At 37.6% G+C, this 22,914-nt stretch overlaps 1 protein-coding gene across 3 annotated transcripts in view; it reads left to right on the top strand.

Annotated features, from left to right (window-relative positions):
- Window positions 1-22,914, top strand: part of LOC127081423 (36.4 kDa proline-rich protein) — a 55,885-nt gene that overhangs the window by 21,133 nt on the left and 11,838 nt on the right. Inside the window, exon 1 of one of the 3 annotated variants that reach the window (XM_051021707.1) lies at window positions 16,226-16,568. The exons of 1 other annotated variant lie outside the window; for it this stretch is intronic. In XM_051021707.1, the coding sequence (XP_050877664.1) occupies window positions 16,236-16,568 (333 nt within the window). In that variant the 5' untranslated portion in view covers window positions 16,226-16,235. Of the gene's footprint in view, window positions 1-16,225; window positions 16,569-22,914 lie in introns of those variants that run through there. One more of the 3 variants, XM_051021756.1, reaches the window with a different exon arrangement.

Here is a 22,914-nt window from a genome sequence, read left to right as displayed (position 1 = left end):
AATAACAATGTGTTTATTATTATTGCCTTGTGGTGATCAGTTATGGCCTTAGTTGTCCTTTATTTTGTTTTGGGTTTTTTAATACGACCTGCGTGTCGTGCCTCTCCTTTTTGATCTCTTAATGTAAATTCTTTTCTCATCTCAAACCCTCGTATGTAAAACGAGTTTCTTCTGGAATGTAATGTTATGAATAAAGAGAAGAAGACAATGTTATGAAGAAAGAGAAGATTTAAATATCAAAAGAGGACAATCTTGAAGATCTTGCTTGGAGAAGCTTAGAGAAGAATTCAATATTAAAGGAGGACAACCTTGAAGATCTTGCTTGGAGAAGCTTAGATCGTTGTAGGTTAGCTTAGGTTCTCTCATTGGCTTGGGAGAACAATTGCGCTAGGGGCCATAACTGTTTCATTTCATTGTGTATGTATGTTGATGCATGTGTATGTATGTTGATGCATGTGAGAGACGATTTATATGATAAATAAGACGGTGAGATCATAAAATTGCAATTCCCTCAAATTAAATATTAAGTTTATGCTTTCCAAGTTTTAACACTCATCAAGACTAGTAATGGATAATGTAGGTTTCGCCTACACGAGGTGCATGATCTATATATTAGTAAGGTGCGATGGGATAATTGTAATATCCAACTGTTAAAACAATGGGTCAAACTTAACTAAACAAATTATAATAAGATTATATATATGTTTAGAAGCAAGAGTTGGGAATGATCCATATGATGGATTGGAATAAGGAGTTATTCACCCAACTGAAATTTTCGAGAGTTGTATGAGATACAATTGGAAGGAGTTCCTACCTAAATAACCTAGTTTTGTGTAATCCGCCTACGCGGACTTAGAACGAAGTGAAATATGGATCTCGACCCACTAGAAAATCTTCCAACGGGATTTTTCGAATCAAATGATGAGGGTCATTTGTTTTGAGTAAAATAGTGGGAGCATATTTAATTAAAGGCCTGATTAAATATGTCAATGATACTTATATTTTCATTAATCCTTATGTAGATTACCATGACAGCAAACACCTCTAACAACATCTTGAGATCAATCCTTGATAAGGAAAAATTGTCTGGGACAAATTTTCTGGATTGGCACCGAAACCTGAGGATTGTCCTCAAACATGATAAAAAGCTGTATGTCTTGGAGACACCTGTTCCTGAAGAGGAACCTCCTAGTTCTGCACCTAAGGCAGAAAGAGATGCTTATAAGAAGCATGTCGATGATGCCAATGAAACTGCTTGTCTCATGCTGGCTACCATGAACTCAGAATTGCAAAAGCAACATGAGAACATGTCAGCGTTCGATATGATCGAACACCTGAAGCTGCTCTATCAAGAGCAAGCAAGGCATGAGAGGTTTGAAGTTTCAAAAGCCCTTTTCCAAAGCAAGTTAGCTGAGGGAGCCCCCGTAGGTCCCCATGTACTCAAGATGATTGGGTATGTGGAAAACCTTGAGAGATTGGGTTTTCCCCTCGAAAAGGAACTTGCGACTGATTTGATCTTGCAATCGTTGCCAGATAGTTTCAGTCAATTTGTCCTAAATTTCAATATGATTGATATGGACAAATCTCTTCCTGAACTGCTCGCCATGTTAAGAACTGCCGAGCAGAATATGAAGTCAAAAGGGAAGTCCGTTCTGATGATCGGAAATGGAAAAAGACAGAACAAAAGGCCCACCAAGCAGGGTGATAAAGGGAAAGGCAAGGAAGTTGCCAAACCCAAACCCACCGTTGTTGCTTTAAAGCCTAGTGGAGGCATAGCAAAAGAAGGCACCTGCTTCCATTGCGGTAAGACCGGACACTGGAAGAGGAACTGCCCAAAGCACCTGGAAGATAAGAAGAATGGAGTAGAGACTTCAACTTCAGGTATTTTTGTTATTAACTTATCTACTTCTGCATCATGGGTATTAGATACTTGATGCGGTTCTCACATTTGTACAAATGTGCAGGGGCTGAAAAGGAGTAGAGATTTGGCAAAAGGTGAAGTTGACCTACGAGTTGGCAGTGGAGCAAAGGTTGCTACTTTAGCCGTAGGATCTTATGTATTGACTTTACCTAGTGGTTTTATAATTCAGTTAGAGAACTGTTATTATGCACCTGCAATTAGCAGGAATATTATTTCCATTTCTTGTCTGGACAAGTTTGGTTTTTCATTTATAATAAAGAACAATTGTTGCTCAATTTATTTGAATGATATATTCTATGCTACTGCACAAATGAGCAATGGGCTATATGTCCTTGATCTCAAAATGCCTATTAATAACATTAATACTAAAAGGGTGAAACCTAACGAGTTAAAACCAACTAGGTAAGAATATTAAAACTCTTCGATCAGATCGAGGTGGTGAGTATTTAAGCCTAGAGTTTGATCCATCTGAAAGAGTGTGGGATCCTATCCCAACTTACTCCTCCTGGAACACCCCAATGGAATGGTGCATCTGAGAGAAGAAATCGAACCCTGTTAGACATGGTCCGATCCATGATGAGTCACGCCGATCTTCCAAACTCCTTTTGGGGACATTGACAGCAGCTTACACACTTTAACCGTGTTCCATCCAAAAAGGTTGAGAAGACACCATATGAGATATGGAGTGGTAAGAAACCACATATGTCTTACATAAAGATTTGGGGTTGCGAGGTTTATGTGAAACGATAAATTTCAACTAAGCTTGAGCCCAAATCTGACAAATGCTTATTTGTGGGGTATCCTAAAGAAACAAGAGGGTATTACTTCTACAATCCTTCTGAGGGCAAAGTGTTTGTCGCTCGAACTGGAGTTTTCCTAGAAAATAATTTTATTTCCAAAGGAACCAGTGGGAGGAAAGTAGAGCTTGAAGAAATTCAAGAATCACAAAGCATCGACACACCTATGGAGGAATTGGAGCAGGAAACACAAGTAGTTGTGTAAGAGCAACCTGCTCAAGTAGAACAAGACCAGCGTAGGTCAGGCAGGATACGTCACCTACCTGAGATATATGGATATCTGATCAAGGTGATGTATTACTCATGGATCAAGATGAGCTTGTGACCTACTCATGGAATCTTCGTTTTGATGAAACAGTAAAACAATATGGATTCATCAAGAACGAAGATGAGCCTTGTGTCTACAAGAAGGTTAGTGGGAGCATGATCGTATTCCTGGTATTATATGTAGATGACATATTACTTATTGGAAACGATATCCCTACCCTGCAACAAGCAAAGTCTTGGGGTGGGGAAATGCTTATCTATGAAGGGCCTAGGTGAAGCAGCCTATATATTAGGAATCAGAATCTATAGAGATAGATCATAAAATGCTTGGCCTAAGTCAGAGTACATAGACAAGGTGCTGAGACGCTTTAATATGAATGATTCCAATGGTTATGTGTTTTGCTGAAATGGTGGCGCTGTGAGCTTGAAAAGTTCAAAGCAAGATACAGTTGCTGATTCTACAACCGAGGCCGAGTATATTGCTGCCTCAAATGCAGAAAAGGGAGTTGTTTGGATCAAAAAGTTCATTAGTGAACTTGGCATAGTCCCTAGCATTGTGGATCCCATTGGTCTCTATTATGATAACAATGGTGCTATCGCACAAGCCAAGGAGCCTAGATCTCACCAACGATCCAAACACATACTTAGGCGTTATCATCTCATTCGAGAGATAATAGATAGAGGAGATGTGAAAATATGTAAAGTACCTACACTTGACAATATAGTTGACCCACTGACAAAGCCTCTTGCGCAGCAGAAGCATGATGGCCATACTAGATCAATGGGCATACGGGGTATGCCTGATTGGCTCTAGTGCTAGTGGGAGATTGTTGGTGTAAGCCCTAGAGGCCAATACATTTTGGTACTTGTATCGAATAATAAAAGGCATTCTCTTTATTATGGTTGATTAATAAAGTCCCTGGAATAGATAGTCCGTTTAATGTATTAAGTATGACTTAATCATGAGAACACATTAAACATAAGGACAATATTCCTAAAGTATCCGTAGTCGAGCTTTAGTGTGAAGTGGGATAACATTAAAGCATTAAGACTATTATGTTTGTAGACTGATGATCACATCTCATGGATCATGGATAAAGAGTTATCAAGTCTTAAACATAGGTATGAATATTAGGAGTAATATTTATACCGGATTGACCCGCTATGAGAATACTATATAGAAAGTTATGCAAAGTGTCATAAGTTATTCTCATGGTGATAATAGTGTATTCCACTCTTCGACCTGAAACCACTATGGATCCTAGATGTAGAGTCGAGTGCTTTATTGCTGATCCAACGTTGTCCGTAACTGGATAACCATAAAGACAGTTGATGGGTACTCCACGAAGCATACTGAGGGACATGAGTGACCTAGATGGAATTTGCCCATCCTGCATAACAGGATAAATGTCTATGGGCCCAATATTGAACTGGACAAGGATGACACGGTCTATGCCTTGTGTTCAATATAGACATAAGGGCAAAAGGGTAATTATACACATAAGTATTATCACAGAAGGTTTTGTCAGATCACATGATATTTTCGTGTCTTGGGTAGCAGTGATGTGTTGCTAGATACCGCTCACTGTTTATTATGTTAAATACATGATTTAATATAATTGCCAATGCCGCGAAAACCTACAGGGTCACACACAAAGGACGGATTGATGAGAGATAGAGTAACTAAGGAATACCGTAAGGTACGGTGCCCTTAAGTGAATTATAGAACATCGTAAGGTACGGTGTACTTGAGTAGAATACGAAATATGGTAAGGTACCATGGGCTTAAGTGATTTTGGGCATATTATAAGATATGGGCCAAAATACACTTAAGTGGGCTTTTAGCTTGAAGCCCACACAAGTGGTTCTATAAATAGAACCCCTGTGCAGAAGCATTGGTTGCGGTTGCATTCTTTTCGTTTTCACTCTCTCTCTCTCTCTCACTCAAAGCCTTCATTCGTACCAGCTAGCACTGAGATTGAAGGAACCCGTTCGTGTGGACTGAGTAGAGACGTTGTCATCGTTCAACGTTCGTGATCGTTTCGTGGATCTGCATCAAAGGTTTTGATCGTCACAAGAGATCTGCACCAAAGGTTTCGATCATCACAAGAGGTAAATATTCTATCACTGATCATGACCATTCGTAAGGATCTCTAAAGGAGAAATTTTAATTTCCGCTGCGTTTTGGACCGCAATTCTCCTTCACGGAAAAATAGCAAGTGTACTATTTTTACCGATGTAGTACTAAGGAGTTTTATTTCCAAGTATCGATCTCAGGGATTGCGTAGGAAATACTTATTTTACTTTGATTCTATCAGAACAAAAAGATCATGGTTTGGTTATTTTGCAATTTTAACAATAAACACAACAGACAGTAAAATATAATTGGTTAATAAAAAATATGCTAGGGGAAGTGGTTGATTTAACCAGTTATGAATTCAGTCAAGATTTTCTTAATACATATCAAACATTCAATTACCTAACCTCAAAATGTTCTTCCTTAAGTCCTTAAGGAAGAAACTATTAAACTACCAATTCTTACTCAAATGTCCATTCAATTAATCATTGGTTTTAATCATAAACAATATCAAGGTTTACGGTGGTTTACAAAAGTTACTAGTCCTAGATGATATAATCATAAACCCAATTGTCTGAAAACCCTAACAATCACAATCCTGTTATTGATAGTCATAGATCAATTTGTATTTGTCCGATACAAAAGCATAATAACATTACACAATTGAATTGAAATAAGTAACATAGTAATAAGGAAATCATTTGTTCAAATTCATAACATACCATCAAATCAGGACCACCCCCCTAACATAGGGGGTTTAGCCTCTCATAGTATTAAACGAAATCATAAAATGAAAATTAAACATTACAAAGAACTAGGAGATTTTGATCTTCAATGGTTGAAACCCTTGAATCTCGCTGTTTTCGAATTCTCCGTAGTAGCTATCTTCTCAATGCAGTGTTTTCTTTCGTACGTCAAAAAGTGTCTTCTCCTTTCTCTCCCAAGCCTTCTAATAGTTTCAGATGGATTTTCCCAAAGCAAAAAGTCCAAAACCCTTAATGAGCAGAATAGATTCACATGGCAAAAATTGAAGTTTCTAAGCCGCGCCCAACAACAAGGCCCGTGTGTGTACACACGGGTGACCGTGTGTGCTTTCCAACATGATTATTTTCAGATTAAGTTACAGGGGCATCAACACGGATCGTGTTCCCACACACGGGCGCCCGTGTTAATGCACTGTTTTAATCAACACGGCCGTGTGTCTACACACGGGTGCCCGTGTTACTCTTTGTTTTTCCTCTCCAAGCTTGCTTTGCCTGACCAACAACACGGGCAGTGTTGTGGCACACGGGTGCCCGTGTTGAACTGCTGTATTTTCATGTTTTTGCCTTTCTGAGTATCCCCAACTCCACTATTAGTGTTTTTAAACCTGTGCAACAGCCTGTAACAATAACACTACCAAAACGAAGCGTAAAAGAGACCTTTTTGACATAAACATGTAATAAACTGAAATGTGATACCAAACTAACAAAACATGATAAATGACTATGAAACAACTATAAACAAACACAAATATTACCAAAGTGATGAAAAATACGTCGGATTATTGGTGGGAATTCAATGGAAATGGTGACCGATCACAACCAAACTTGTCTCATTGCTTGTCCTCAAGTGATGTATTGAGTCCAAACAAAGGTCACCCACGAATTCATTTCTCACAATGCAACCTTGTCCTTTATAATTTTTGTTCTTCCTTTCCAATCAAGTTTCCGGTATCTCCGACTCAGACAATTCGCCACATTTCCACGTCAGAAGCCTCGTTACCTGCAAGCTTTTTCACACACTCACAACATCTCTCATGGTTAGGGTGTGTACACTCTCAGCACAGTATGCAATACCAAACTCTTAAATTTGATTACATTCTAATTTCACGACAACAGCAGATTTCACACACTCTACGAGGTCTTTTAGGTTGTAACGGGGCTTGGGTACGGTGGGATAAACACAGAAATGGATAACAAATGGTTTTGAACTCGGCATTCATGTTGTGTGATTTTTCTTTCTCTTTTTTTTCGTGCATCACTTATACTCTGGGGGTTAATTTCACTCTTTTGACTCTTTTCCACTCAATTCTTTGTGAGCATTTTATAGTTGTTAGAGTCTTAAGTCTCGGCAAGTGCATTTTTTCTCTTTTCTTTTTTTTTTCTTTTTGGACATACACAAATCTCTTCTTTTTGTATGATCTCTTATTATGCACTTGCCCTATCTTTCAAGATTACCACCCCAAACTTAGCTTTATGCACATCTTGTAACTCACAACAATCATGCCGAGTGATGGAAGAAATGAATGATTAGTCGTTAACATATGGTTTATTATGAATAAAATGGCTAAGGCTCAACGGGGTTCACGAAGGGAAAACATACAGATGGGGATGGTTAGAAAGGCCCTGGCTAAACAAACAACTTGCCTCAGTGTGTGTTGTCATGCTGTGAAGTGTCAAAAGGACATACGCAAAATCAGAGTGGTAGAGTCATACCTGGCTGAACTCTCATGCTGATGTTTAGTGTTTGGCTTTTGTATTCTCACCATGTTGGTTAGCCTTACAAGCTCTGAAGCCTCCTCGTGTCATGTGGTTTCTTTTCTGATTCGGTTCTACCATACCGCTCTCTTGGTCCAGTGTCACCAAATTGTGTCTGACTTTTACTTTTCATGGTTGCATCAACTTCCGGGGTACCTTAACAGAACAAGTATGAGGGGTGTCTTTCATCCACTACAATCGATCCCGGATTCGTCCAACAATTTCTCATCACTCTGTACACATAGGTAAAAAAAACAAAATACTACGACAACAGAAGTAAAAACGAAAGCCAAAAACGATAAAGGAAAACATGAACAAAATGAAAACGAAATAAAACATGAAAGGAAAAAGCCCCCCACACCTGAACTAAACATTGACCTCAATGTTTAAATCCAGATACAAAGGGGACTCACAACGGCTACTATTGTTTTATTGCACTTGTGTGGTTTCCTTCCAGTTTAAGGTGTTTGTGACTTTGCCCTTCTAATTCTCCTCCTCCCCTACAACAAAATTTTAGCACACACAAAGAAAAAGAAAAATGACATAAATTAGAAATCAAACGCATGGGTTGCCTCCCACGAAGCGCTTCGTTTAACGTCGCATTGCTCGACGATTCATTTCCCTTATCATGGGGGGTATTTCAGGTTCAAAACCTTGTTGCACCTCTTGTCTATAACTCGGACGTTGTCTCTTGTATTAGTGTGGACTCCTTTGTGCCACGATTCCTTTTTAACCTTCCTTTCGATCTTAGGAATCTTTCCGTTTAGGGTAGCTACTGGCAGTGGTGAGACTTTGATAGTATTCAATGTCCTGATTAAGACTACTTGATACTGAGATTCTGTATCTTCCTCCATCTCCTGGTCTTCAATAGCATTCAATGTTATTTCCTTGTTATGAACTTTCAAGGTTAACGTGCACTCATCCATGTCGAGCTTGCATCGACTCGTCTTCATGAAAGGTCGACCCAGAATGATGGGTGCCTCATTGTCTTCAGGTATGTCTAGGATTACAAAATCGATTGGGAAAGTCAAGTCCGCTATCGTTACCAGCACATCTTCAGCCATACCATAAGCATCGTTTCTTGAGTGATCCGCAAACTTCAGATTGGTCTTTATATCACTGATATTTTTAATACCCAGCCTGTGATAGATCGATAATGGCATCAGATTCACACTAGCTCCCGAATCTATTAGTACCTTTTTGAAGGTTCTTTCTTTGATTGTGCATGGTACTATGACGGTTTTTGGATCCTTTTGTTTGTTAGGAATGTTCTGTTCCAGGGAGTTTGCATTATATTATTCCTTACCGGATACCTGTTCTTCAGTGGTTGGTTTCTTTTCAGCCATTACCTCTTCCACGAATTTCTTGTACATGGGCATCCTTTCAAGTGCTTCAAACAAAGCCATATGACCCTCAATCCTTTTAAACATTGTCATGAATTTCTCCAAGTCTGACTCACTAGGTTCCTTCTTTGTCATTCTCTGAGGGTAGGGCAACTTAATCACCGGTTTAGTTCCTTTGATAGTTTCTTCTTTAGTCGGCTCGCTCGGCGATGTAATATTTTTCTTTTTAGCCTCCTTTTTCTCTATCGTCGTGACAGTATTAACATTCTCCTGACCTCTCGGATTTTGAACTATTTCACTTGGTAGGGAGCCTGGTGTTCGAGAACTTTCCAGTTGCTGGGCTATCTGCCCCATCTGAACTTCGAGATTCTTTAGGGATACGGCGGTGTGTTTCTGATTGTTTCTAGTCTCTTCTTCAAATTGCCCATTTTGAGCTGCCATCTTTTCAATTGCGATCTCCCAATCTGCCTTCTTAGGGACCTGTTATTGCTGCTGCTGATATTGATTTTGATATTGACCCTGTGCCTGTTGTTGCACGTTCCCTTTCTGATCTTTCCATGCAAAGTTGGGATGATTGTTCCACCCCGGATTGTATGTGTTGGAGTAGGGATTGTTTTGCTTTAAAAACTTCATATCTTTTATCTGTTGCGGTGTGGCAAAGCAATGAACAATATTGTGTGGTCCATTACAAATGCCACACACATCATCCGGTGTCTGTTGCACTTGAGCCACTTTCTGAGCACCTATGTTCAGTGCTTTCAACCTTTTCTCTACCTCCGCAGCAACAACTTCTTCAATATTCACCTGTTTGTTTGTTTCAAGCTTCAAGTCAATAACCGTAGATTTACTGGACACCCTATCATATAACTCCAAATGCTCATTCGAGGCAATTGCTTCAATTATCTTCTTCATACCGGTGGCTGTTGCAAAATTAACTGACCAACCAGCTGCTGAATCAAGGATTTGTCTCGTTTGAATTCGAAGACCATTAACAAACATTTGCATCTTCTCAGTTTCATCCATGTTGTGAGTAGGACAAGCCACTAGGATTCTCTTGAATCTTTTATAGGCATCTCATAGTGACTCACCCTCCTTCTGCTTGAAGTTTAGGATCTCATATCTTTTTCGCAATGACACCGATGCGGGAAAATATTCCTGCAAGAATGCTGTTTCCATTTGCTCCCATGTAGTGATACTACCAGCAGGTAAGGAATAGAACCACTCTTCGGCTTCATCTGCTAAAGTGAATGGGAACATACAAAGTCTGATTGCTTCTTCGTTATGTCCAGGCATTTTCAGTGTTGTGCTCATAGTTAAAAACCTTTGCAGATGCTTGTTGGCATCTTCATTCACTCTTCCAGAAAAGGACCGCCTTTCGAGTTGATTAATGGTGCTGGGATGCAGCTGAAATTATTCAACATTAACCGGTTGATTCACAATTGTCATACGACCACCCGGAGTGTTGGTTCCGCCATAGTCACCGAGAAGTCTCTCTGGTGGTGGTGGATTTGCAGCCATGAAATCAGGAACTGTTTCTGCGTCTGAATCTGAATTCTCTGAGTGCACTGAAACAATTTCCTCCTCTACTTTCTCTGCTAATTCCAGTTTTTCTCGCTTAGCTTGTCTCAGTATAGCGTGAAGAGTTCTTTCTGGATCTGCGTCAAAAGAAAAATCTGCTGAGGCCTTACCTCGCATAAACAAGTTAGACAAATATTAGAATTGAATAACAAGATTGTCACAGATAAAATTTTGGTTGACGAGCAACAAAATTTCTATAGAATAAAAATTAAAATAGGTATTTTGGCAATCCCCGACAACGGCGCCAAAAACTTGATCGGAAAAATAGCAAGTGTACTATTTTTACCGATGTAGTACTAAGGAGTTTTATTTCCAAGTATCGATCTCAGGGATTGCGTAGGAAATACTTATTTTACTTTGATTCTATCAGAACAAAAAAATAATGGTTTGGTTGTTTTGCAATTTTAACAATAAACACAACAGACAGTAAACTATAATTGGTTAATAAAAAATATGCTAGGGGAAGTGGTTGATTTAACCAGTAATGAATTCAGTCAAGATTTCCTTAATACATATGAAACATTCAATTACCTAACCTCAGAATGTTCTTCCTTAAGTCCTTAAGGAAGAAACTATTAAACTACCAATTCTTACTCAAATGTCCATTCAATTAATCATTGGTTTTAATCATAAACAATATCAAGGATTGCGGTGGTTTACAAAAGTTACTAGTCCTAGATGATGCAATCATAAACCCAATTGTGTGAAAACCCTAACAATCACAATCCTGTTATTGATAGTCATAGATCAATTTGTATTTGTCCTATACAAAAGCATAATAACATCACACAATTGAATTGAAATAAGTAACATAGTAATAAGGAAATCATTTGTTCAAATTCATAACATACGATCAAATCAGGACCACCCCCCTAACATAGGGGGTTTAGCCTCTCATAGTATTAAACGAAATCATAGTATGAAAATTAAACATTACAAAGAACTAGGAGATTTTGATCTTCAATGGTTGAAACCCTTGAATCTCGCTGTCTTCGAATTCTCCGTAGTAGCTATCTTCTCAATGCAGTGTTTTCTTTCGTACGTCAAAAAGTGTCTTCTCCTTTCTCTCTCAAGCCTTCTAATAGTTTCAGATGGATTTTCCCAAAGCAAAAAGTCCAAAACCCTTAATGAGCAGAATAGATGCACATGGCAAAAATTGAAGTTTCTAGGTCGCGCCCAACAACACGGGCCGTGTGTGTACACACGGGTGCCCGTGTGTGCTTTCCAACATGATTATTTTCAGATTAAGTTACAGGGGCATCAACATGGGCCGTGTTCCCACACACGGGCGCCCGTGTTAATGCACTATTTTAATCAACACGGCCGTGTGTCTACACACGGGTGCCCGTGTTACTCTTTGTTTTTCCTCTCCAAGCTTGCTTTGCCTGACCAACAACACGGGCAGTGTTGTGGCACACGGGTGCCCGTGTTGAACTGCTGTATTTTCATGTTTTTGCCTTTCTGAGTATCCCCAACTCCATTATTAGTGTTTTTAAACCTGTGCAACAGCCTGTAACAATAACACTACCAAAACGAAGCGTAAAAGAGACCTTTTTGACATAAACATGTAATAAATTGAAATGTGATACCAAACTAACAAAACATAATAAATGACTCTGAAACAACTATAAACAAACACAAATCTTACCAAAGTGATGAAAAATACGTCGGATTAATGGTGGGAATTCAATGGAAATGGTGACCGATCAAAAGACAAACAAGAAAAATTTCGGAAATTCTATTTGTAGTATTTGCTTCATAAGTCTCTTAATATCTCTTACTTTCCAATGGATCTACCTACTTAGTTCTCATTATAATGTTGTTGAATATGTTGGTTGTAAGTATATGCTACATTATAACCATAATTTTTTTTCTAAAAAATACATGCAACCTGCTGTGCAGAGTTTATTATTCCTTTTTGGAGGTGAAAAAATATATATATTAGTAAAAATATAATAAGGTAGAGTTAAACTTCAAATTGATACCTGATGAATCTGTAACAGTGTGTCAGCTTATATTCCAGAGATTTCAAGTTAATCTCCTAAAGTTGATTTTATATAAAAAAAGATAGACATAACTCTTTCAATAAAATAAAAAATTATAGTAGTAAGTAACATAGTAAATTTGGCATGAGATTTAAAAAATAAATTAAATATAATATAATCTCTTTAATCATCTTGAAATCAGGATAATTGGAAAGATACTTACTTAAATAACTCAAACACGCTATAATAACCAAATTTCTATCGTATATATCTTTAGATATTGGTAACTAAGAAATTAATTGCTTATCACATGTGAAAATTTTAATTATTAATTAAGTAAAATTATGTCAAAAAAGAATCTAGTATGTAATTGAAGCTAGCGAAAATATACCCGAACGCATCGCACGTTCGAATATATAACAGAGTCGCTATCGAACTTTATTTATTTATGAAGGAAATGAAAACCATCGATAAAATTTGGGAGAAGAGATAACTGAGTAAGGAAGTCAGTTATGCAATGGGAAGATATTAACACCCCTAACATTTGTTGTAATCAAAGGGAATCATGTTGATTGTTCTAGCTCAAATGTGTGTTATATCTAAAGTTTACTCACGAAAGAATAAAGGGAAAAATAATGGAATAGGTAAAGTGCTCGGAGAGAATTAGGACCCTCAAGCTTACATATCCTTATAGTGAAATAAAGAATTCGGAGCTCCGTAGTTCATAGAACTAATGGTGGGAGGTGAAAAGAGAGTGATAAAGGTATGGTCTGAACCAAAGGATTATATGGTTTGAACCCATGAAGGGATGAAATCTGAACCCAAGAATAAAAATGGCATTAACCGATATGTGGCATTGTCGGAGCATTAACAACTATACAGTACGATTGAAAACAAAGAGAATTAAGTGTTTGGTATCAGGGAAAACATCTCTTGATTCACAAGTAGACACAAGACGAAGCTCAAAGATATAGTTAGTGTATTTGGCTCAAAGAGAGAGGTATATCACATGAAGTGAATAAAGAGTAGCTGATATTGAATGAATGTAGTGAATAATGGTCCATGGAGTGAATGGAGGAATAGAGAAAGTAACCAAAGTCAAAGAATTTAAGGATTTGGTAAAAGTGACAGAAGATATAGTCTAGAACTAAAAGTAAAGGTGTATTGGAATCCATAAAGGGAATGAAATTTATAACATAGAGTAAAGGTAGCATTAACCAATATGTGGTATAACCGAAACATTGAATACTATACGGTATAAATAAAAACAAGGAGAATTAAGTGTTTGACATCAATGCAAACATTTCTTGGTACAAAGGCGGCCTCCAACTAAATCGTCCTAAAAGGTTATGTGTAGAATTCCAAAGAAAAACTGTATTCGGTTTCAAAGAAACGCAGTATGTCATTGGGATGAATGATTATGATTAAAGGTAAATGATGGTTCACAAAAGATATGAGTGGTGCCCTAAGGCAGAAGAAAGAAAAATTATACTCGCCAAGGATTCACATCCTCGTGCCTACGTATTCTCATCGTGCATTGAGAAAGTCAGAGCTCCGTAGTTCGTGGAACTACGAAAATAAAGAAAAAGAGATATTTGAGTGATGAAGAATATAACTTGCACCAACAGACAATAGTAGCATGGGAATCCATGAAGGTAAATGAACTTTGAAATAAAGAGTAAAGGTAGCATTAATTAATATATGGTACAACCGAAGCATCAATGACTATATGGTACGATTGAAATCAAGGGGAATTTGGTGTTTGACATTAAGACAAACATCTCTTGGTTCACAAGGTGGACTTTTATTAAATCGTCCTAAAAGGATATGTATGGGGCCCAAAGGAATATGATGTTTGGTACAAGGAACAATATATCACTGCAGGGAACAAACCATTTGAAACAAAAAAGAATGGTATATTAAATCCATGAAGAAATAAACTCTGAATCAAAGAGTAAAGTTAGCATTAACCGATATGTGGTACGACCGTAGCATTAACAACTATATGGTATAGCTGAAAACAAAGGAATTAAGTGTTTGACATTAAGGCAAACATCTCTTGGTTCACAAGATGGACTCCGATTAAATCATCCTAAAAGGATATCCAAGGAATCTATGTCCTAGGATTCACTAGTCGACCCTGCAAGTAACCTTTAATTAAGAGACTAGTGCTTGTTTATCAATTTTCCGCGTAAATAACCTGCTGAGATATACTTACAATCAGTAAGAATTCAGAGGCAAGGTGAAATTCCATCCGACCATTTCTGAAACATGATGATGGACGAGTTGGTCGACTTGGATAGGGAAAGGTTAGCTGCCTTATACGTTCTCATTAAGCAAATGGATCAGATAGCTAAAACCTACAATGAAAGGTTCTTTATGGTTTTCGGAAAAGAAAATGGTGAAAAAAAGAGAAGATGATGAAGAGAAGTGTCATTTTTTTGTAGTTACAATAATTGTCTTTTTACCTATAATACTCCTATCTATTTATTTATACATTTAACTTTTTCTCTCCCTTTAATAAATAATTATGGGCAATTTTGACAAAATGACAATTGATGTTATCCTGAATTTTGAAAATGACACTTAAAATGAAATAAAAATTTTATACAAAAGAGACACTTAAAAAGGAACGGAGGGAGTATCATCTTTCTTCCATCTGACACATATGATCGAAAGTGATATTTTTGGTGGCATCTGTTAGCCTAGAAATTTTAGCTGGAGAATAGTCAACGAAGAATGCTAATAGCTATGCTAAAAATGTTAAGTGTTAAGAAGCCTTAAACTTCGAGATATTAACCACGTCAACTGAGTTGTTCGACTAGCATGGTAAGCACAATTTGGAAGAATCTCAAAAACGAATCCATAAGATTAGGATCACTCTCTCTTCCAAATATGTCCAAAATCTCGAAATGGGTCTTCGACAAAATGGGTTGGGTTTCGACAAGTTCATCGGTTATTTAAGACTTAGTATATTTTCTAAGTCTAAGAATCAATTAAGAAAAGGGATGTTCGACAAATGCTATAAAGGAAAACTAGAGATTCTGAAAGGCAGTTGAGAAGTTCGAAGTAGTTTTCAAGACAATTATCAACATGATGTTTGATTTTTCAGCATTTTTATGTGTAAGGACGTGTCAGATCCATAGGATTTAACTGTTGTCAATTATTATCTTTGTAATACTATATAATGCGGGCTTATGCATTGTAGTCGAGGTCGCACATTCTCACTAATTTTCTATAGAACCAAAGTACCTAAGTCACAGAGCAAAACAATTGGTGAGAAATGTCAGTTTACGTCCACCTTGTAAACTTTATGTAAATCTTTTTTATTGCAAAATATTTACATTAAATGTCATTTCCTTCATTAATTTTTTTGTCGTTTATCGTCTTTACCCAAAAAAAAATATTGCATTCAATTTACATGTGAGATTACAACTTTAAAACTTTAAAGTTTATCAATTAAATTGTAAAACAATTTGCATTATTATGTTTGTGGAAATATTTCAATTGAATTTGACAAGTGAAATGAGTATTTTTAATATAAAATAAAATATAATTAAATAAATTTTTAAGATGTGTGAGATAAATTGGATCAAAATAAATAAATAAACATTAGTTCAAAAAGTAAACAAATAAACATTAAAAGTCGTACAAAGTTTATGTTAGTCAAAAACGTTGAAGTGTCAAACACGGCAGTCGACATGCTTTACTACAACCTCAACTATAAACACAGCAGTCAAACTGCTGAATGATCAGAAATAAGAAGGGTGAGAAGATGTCTTATTTGTTCTTGCTAGTTTTGTTTCTTGCAGTTATCTCTCTCAATGATATTGCAGGAAATCCCAAGCATCAAATACATGCGCCACACAGTGGATTCATCAGTTACCACCCACCACAAACCATTGATCCAGTAACACCTTCATCGCCTATCCAAGTTCCTATTCTTACCCCACCACCACCACATATACATCCTTCATCGCCTATTCTTATTCCTCTTCCACCACCACGTATACCGCAACTGCAACCGCCTCGGCAACAACCTATTCCTATCCCACCACTACATATACCGCGACCGCCTCAGGTAACACCTATTCCTATCCCACTACCACCACATATACATCATCGATCTCCAATTCGACCGCCTCTCTAAGATGCAAGTAGTAATGAAAAACGCACAGCAGCAAAGAACCATATTATTAACTATGATTTTCTCAGTTGCAACCATTTCCTTTTGTTGTATGCTTAATTAGTGTTTTGCAACCATTTCCTTTGTTGTATGCTTAATTAGTGTTATGTTTTTAATTTTTGGATGCCTTTTTCTTTTCAAGCATTCTATGTTTGCTTGCGGATGCTTATAGTAACCATGTTTTACTCTCTTTTTAATAAATTCATTCTGCTTATAAAATAAAGCTTTAATATCATTTTTTTTTAAAAAAAAAAATTGTGTGCTTATAAAATAAACTTCATAAGTCTCTTAATATCTCTTATAGGGAGAAAAAAAAGGAAAATATAAAAAAAATTGATAAATACTAAGAAACATGATCGGAAAAATAGCAAGTGTACTATTTTTACCAATGTAGTACTAAGGAGTTTTATTTCCAAGTATCAATCTCAGGGATTGCGTAGGAAATACTTATTTTACTTTGATTCTATCAGAACAAAAAAATAATGGTTTGGTTGTTTTGCAATTTTAACAATAAACACAACAGACAGTAAAATATAATTGGTTAATAAAAAATATGCTAGGGGAAGTGGTTGATTTAACCAGTTATGAATTCTGTCAACATTTCCTTAATACATATGAAACATTCAATTACCTAACCTCAAAATGTTCTTCCTTAAGTCCTTAAGGAAGAAACTATTAAACTACCAATTCTTACTCAAATGTCCATTCAATTAATCATTGGTTTTAATCATAAACAATATCAAGGTTTGCGGTGGTTTAAAAAAGTTACTAGTCCTAGATGATGCAATCATAAACCCAATTGTGTGAAAACCCTAACAATCACAATCCTGTTATTGATAGTCATAGATCAATTTGTATTTGTCCGATACAAAAGCATAATAACATCACACAATTGAATTGAAATAAGTAACATAGTAATAAGGAAATCATTTTTCAAATTCATAACATACGATCAAATCAGGACCACCCCCCTAACATAGGGGGTTTAGCCTCTCATAGTATTAAACGAAATTATAGTATGAAAATTAAACATTACAAAGAACTAGGAGATTTTGATCTTCAATGGTTGAAACACTTGAATCTCGCCGTCTTCGAATTCTCCGTAGTAGCTATCTTCTCAATGCAGTGTTTTCTTTCGTACGTCAAAAAGTGTCTTCTCCTTTCTCTCCCAAGCCTTCTAATAGTTTCAGATGGATTTTCCCAAAGCAAAAAGTCCAAAACCCTTAATGAGCAGAATAGATTCACATGGAAAAAATTGAAGTTTCTAAGTCGCGCCCAACAACACGGCCCGTGTGTGTACACACGGGTGCCCGTGTGTGCTTTCCAACATGATTATTTTCAGATTAAGTTACAGGGGCATCAACACGGGCCGTGTTCCCACACACGGGCGCCCGTGTTAATGCACTGTTTTAATCAACACGGTCGTGTGTCTACACACGGGTCCCCGTGTTACTCTCTGTTTTTCCTCTCCAAGCTTGCTTTGCCTGACCAACAACACGGGCAGTGTTGTGGCACACGGGTGCCCGTGTTGAACTGTTGTATTTTCATGTTTTTGTCTTTCTGAGTATCCCCAACTCCACTATTAGTGTTTTTAAACCTGTGCAACAGCCTGTAACAATAACACTACCAAAACGAAGCGTAAAAGATACCTTTTTGACATAAACATGTAATAAACTGAAATGTGATACCAAACTAACAAAACATGATAAATGACTATGAAACAACTATAAACAAACACAAATTTTACCAAAGTGATGAAAAATACGTCGGATTAATGGTGGGAATTCAATGGAAATGGTGACCGATCACAACCAAACTTGTCTCATTGCTTGTCCTCAAGTGATGTATTGAATCCAAACAAAGGTCACCCACGAATTCATTTCTCACAATGCAACCTTGTCCTTCACAATTTGTGTTCTTCCTTTCCAATCAAGTTTCCGATATCTCCGACTCAGACAATTCGCCACATTTCCACATCAGAAGCCTTGTTACCTGCAAGCTTTTTCACACACTCACAACATCTCTCATGGTTAGGGTGTGTACACTCTCAGCACAGTATGCAATACCAAACTCTTAAATTTGATTACATTTTAATTTCACGACAACAACAGATTTCACACACTCTACGAGGTCTTTTAGGTTGTAGCGGGGCTTGGGTACGGTGGGATAAACACACAAATGGATAACAAATGGTTTTGAACTCGGCATTCATGTTGTGTGATTTTTCTTTCTCTTTTTTTTCGTGCATCACTTATACTCTGGGGGTTAATTTCACTCTTTTGACTCTTTTCCACTCAATTCTTTGTGAGCATTTTATAGTTGTTAGAGTCTTAAGTCTCGACAAGTGCATTTTTTCTCTTTTGTTTTTTTTTTCTTTTTGAACATACACAAATCTCTTCTTTTTGTATGATCTCTTATTATGCACTTGCCCTATCTTTCAAGATTACCACCCCAAACTTAGCTTTATGCACATCTTGTAACTCACAACAATCATGCCGAGTGATGGAAGAAATGAATGATTAGTGGTTAACATGGGGTTTATTATGAATAAAATGGCTAAGGCTCAACGGGGTTCACGAAGGGAAAACATACAGATGGGGATGGCTAGAAAGGCCCTGGCTAAACAAACAACTTGCCTCAGTGTGTGTTGTCATGTTGTGAAGTGTCAAAAGGACATACGCAAAATCAGAGTGGTAGAGTCATACCTGGCTGAACTCTCATACTGATGTTTAGTGTTTGGCTTTTGTATTCTCACCATGTTGGTTAGCCTTACAAGCTCTGAAGCCTCCTCGTGTCATGTGGTTTCTTTTCTGATTCGGTTCTACCATACCGCTCTCTTGGTCCAGTGTCACCAAATTGTGTCCGACTTTTACTTTTCATGGTTGCATCAACTTCCGGGGTACCTTAACAGAACAAGTATGAGGGGTGTCTTTCATCCACTACAATCGATCCCGGATTCGTCCAACAATTTCTCATCACTCTGTACACACAGGTAAAAAAAACAAAATACTACGACAACAGAAGCAAAAACGAAAGTCAAAACCGATGAAGGAAAACATGAACAAAATGAAAACGAAATAAAACATGAAAGGAAAAAACCCCCACACCTAAACTAAACATTGACCTCAATGTTTAAATCCAGATACAAAGGGGACTCACAGCGACTACTATTGTTTTATTGCACTTGTGTGGTTTCCTTCCAGTTTGAGGTGTTTGTGACTTTTCCCTTCTAATTCTCCTCCTCCCCTACAACAAAATTTTAGCACACACAAAGAAAAAGAAAAATGACATAAATTAGAAATCAAACGCGTGGGTTGCCTCCCACGAAGCGCTTCGTTTAACATCGCATGGCTCGACGATTCATTTCCCTTATAATGGGGGGTATTTCAGGTTCAAAACCTTGTTGCACCTCTTGTCTATAACTAGGACGTTGTCTCTTGTATTAGTGTGGACTCCTTTGTGCCACGATTCCTTTTTAACCTTTCTTTCGGTGTTAGGAATCTTTCCGTTTAGGGTGGCTACTGGCAGTGGTGAGACTTTGATAGTATTCAATGTCCTGATTAAGCCTACTTGATACTGAGATTCTGTATCTTCCTCCATCTCCTGGTCTTCAATAACATTTAATGTTATTTCCTTGTTGTGAACTTTCAAGGTTAACGTGCACTCATCCATGTCGAGCTTGCATCGACTCGTCTTCATGAAAGGCCGACCCAGAATGTGGGTGCCTCCTTGTCTTCAGGTATGTCTAGGATTACAAAATCGACTGGGAAAGTCAAGTCCGCTATCGTTACCAGCACATCTTCAGCCATACCATAAACATCTTTTCTTGAGTGATCCGCAAACTTCAGATTGGTCTTTATGTCACTGATATTTTTAATACCCAACCTGTGATAGATCGATAATGGCATCAGATTCACACTAGCTTCCGAATCTATTAGTACCTTTTTGAAGGTTCTTTCTTTGATTGTGCATGGTACTGTGACGGTTCCTGGATCCTTTTGTTTGTTAGGAATGTTCTGCTCCACAGAGTTTGCATTATATTGTTCCTTACCGGATACCTGTTCTTCAGTGGTTGGTTTCTTTTCAGCCATTACCTCTTCCACGAATTTCTTGTACATGGACATCCTTTCAAGTGCTTCAAACAAAGCCATATGACCCTCAATCCTTTTAAACATTGTCATGAATTTCTCCAAGTCTGACTCACTAGGTTCCTTCTTTGTCATTCTCTGAGGGTAGGGCAACTTAATCACCAGTTTAGTTCCTTTGATAGTTTCTTCTTTAGTCGGCTCGCTCGGCGATGTAATTTTTTTCTTTTTAGCCTCCTTTTTCTCTGTCGTCGTGAAAATATTAACATTCTCCTGACCTCTCGGATTTTGAACTATTTCACTTGGTAGGGAGCCTGGTGTTCGAGAACTTGCCAGTTGCTGGGTTATGTGCCCCATCTGAACTTCGAGATTCTTTAGGGATGCGGCGGTGTGTTTCTGATTGTTTCTAGTCTCTTCTTCAAATTGCCCATTTTGAGCTGCCATCTTTTCAATTGCGATCTCCCAATCTACCTTCTTAGGGACCTGTTGTTGCTGCTGCTGATATTGATTTTGATATTGACCCTGTGCCTGTTGTTGCACGTTCCCTTTTTGATCTATCAATGCAAAGTTGGGATGATTCTTCCACCCCGGATTGTATGTGTTGGAGTAGGGATTGTTTTGCTTTAAAGAATTTATATCTTCTATCTGTTGCGGGGTGGCAAAGCAATGAACAGTATTGTGTGGTCCATTACAAATGCCACACACATCATTCGGTGTCTGTTGCACTTGAGCCACTTTCTGAGCACCTATGTTCAGTGCTTTCAACCTTTTCTCTACCTCCGCAGCAACAACTTCTTCAATATTCACCTGTTTGTTTGTTTCAAGCTTCAAGTCAATAACCGTAGATTTGCTGGACACCCTATCATATAATTCCAAATGCTCATTCGAGGCAATTGCTTCAATTATCTTCTTCATACCGGTGGCTGTTGCAAAATTAGCTGAGCCACCAGCTGCTGAATCAAGGATTTGTCTCGTTTGAATTCGAAGACCATGAACAAACATTTGCATCTGCTCAGTTTCACCCATGTTGTGAGTAGGACAAGCCACTAGGATTCTCTTAAAGCTTTTATAGGTATCTCCTAGTGACTCACTCTCCTTCTGCTTGAAGTTTAGGATCTCATATCTTTTTCGCAATGACACCGATGCGGGAAAATATTCCTGCAAGAATGTTGTTTCCATTTGCTCCCATGTAGTGATACTACCAGCAGGTAAGGAATAAAACCACTCTTCGGCTTCATCTGCTAAAGTGAATGGGAACATACGAAGTCTGATTGCTTCTTCGTTATGTCCAGGCATTTTCAGCGTTGTGCTCATAGTTAAAAACCTTTGCAGATGCTTGGTGGCATCTTCATTCACTCTTCCAGAAAAGGACCGCCTTTTGAGTTGATTAATGGTGCTGGGATGCAACTGAAATTGTTCAACATTAACCGGTTGATTCACAATTGTCATACGACCACCCAGAGTGTTGGTTCCGCCATAGTCACCGAGAAGTCTCTCTGGTGGTGGTGGATTTGCAGCCATGAAATCAGGAAATTTTCTGGGTCTAAATCTGAATTCTCTGAATGCACTGAAAAAACTTCCTCCTCTGCTTTCTCTGCTAATTCCAGTTTTTCTCGCTTAGCTTGTGTCAGTCTAGCGCGAAGAGTTCTTTCTGGATCTGCGTCAAAAGAAAAATCTACTGAGGCCTTACCTCGCATAAACAAGTTAGACAAATATTAGAGTTGAATAACAAGATTGTCACAGATAAAATTTTGGTTGACGAGCAACAAAATTTCTATAGAATAAAAATTAAAATAGGTATTTTGGAAATCCCCGGCAACGGCGCCAAAAACTTGATCGGAAAAATAGCAAGTGTACTATTTTTACCGATGTAGTACTAAGGAGTTTTATTTCCAAGTATCGATCTCAGGGATTGCGTAGGAAATACTTATTTTACTTTGATTCTATCAGAACAAAAAGATCATGGTTTGGTTGTTTTGCAATTTTAACAATAAACACAACAGATAGTAAAATATAATTGGTTAATAAAAAATATGCTAGGGGAAGTGGTTGATTTAATCAGTTATGAATTCAGTCAAGATTTTCTTAATACATATGAAACATTCAATAACCTAACCTCAAAATGTTCTTCCTTAAGTCCTTAAGGAAGAAACTAT

This window comes from Lathyrus oleraceus, chromosome 1, assembly GCF_024323335.1.
Source record: "Lathyrus oleraceus cultivar Zhongwan6 chromosome 1, CAAS_Psat_ZW6_1.0, whole genome shotgun sequence".
Lineage (NCBI taxonomy): Eukaryota > Viridiplantae > Streptophyta > Magnoliopsida > Fabales > Fabaceae > Lathyrus > Lathyrus oleraceus.
The sequence above is the reverse complement of the archived record's forward strand: the minus strand, read 5'-3'. Positions and strand labels throughout refer to the sequence as shown.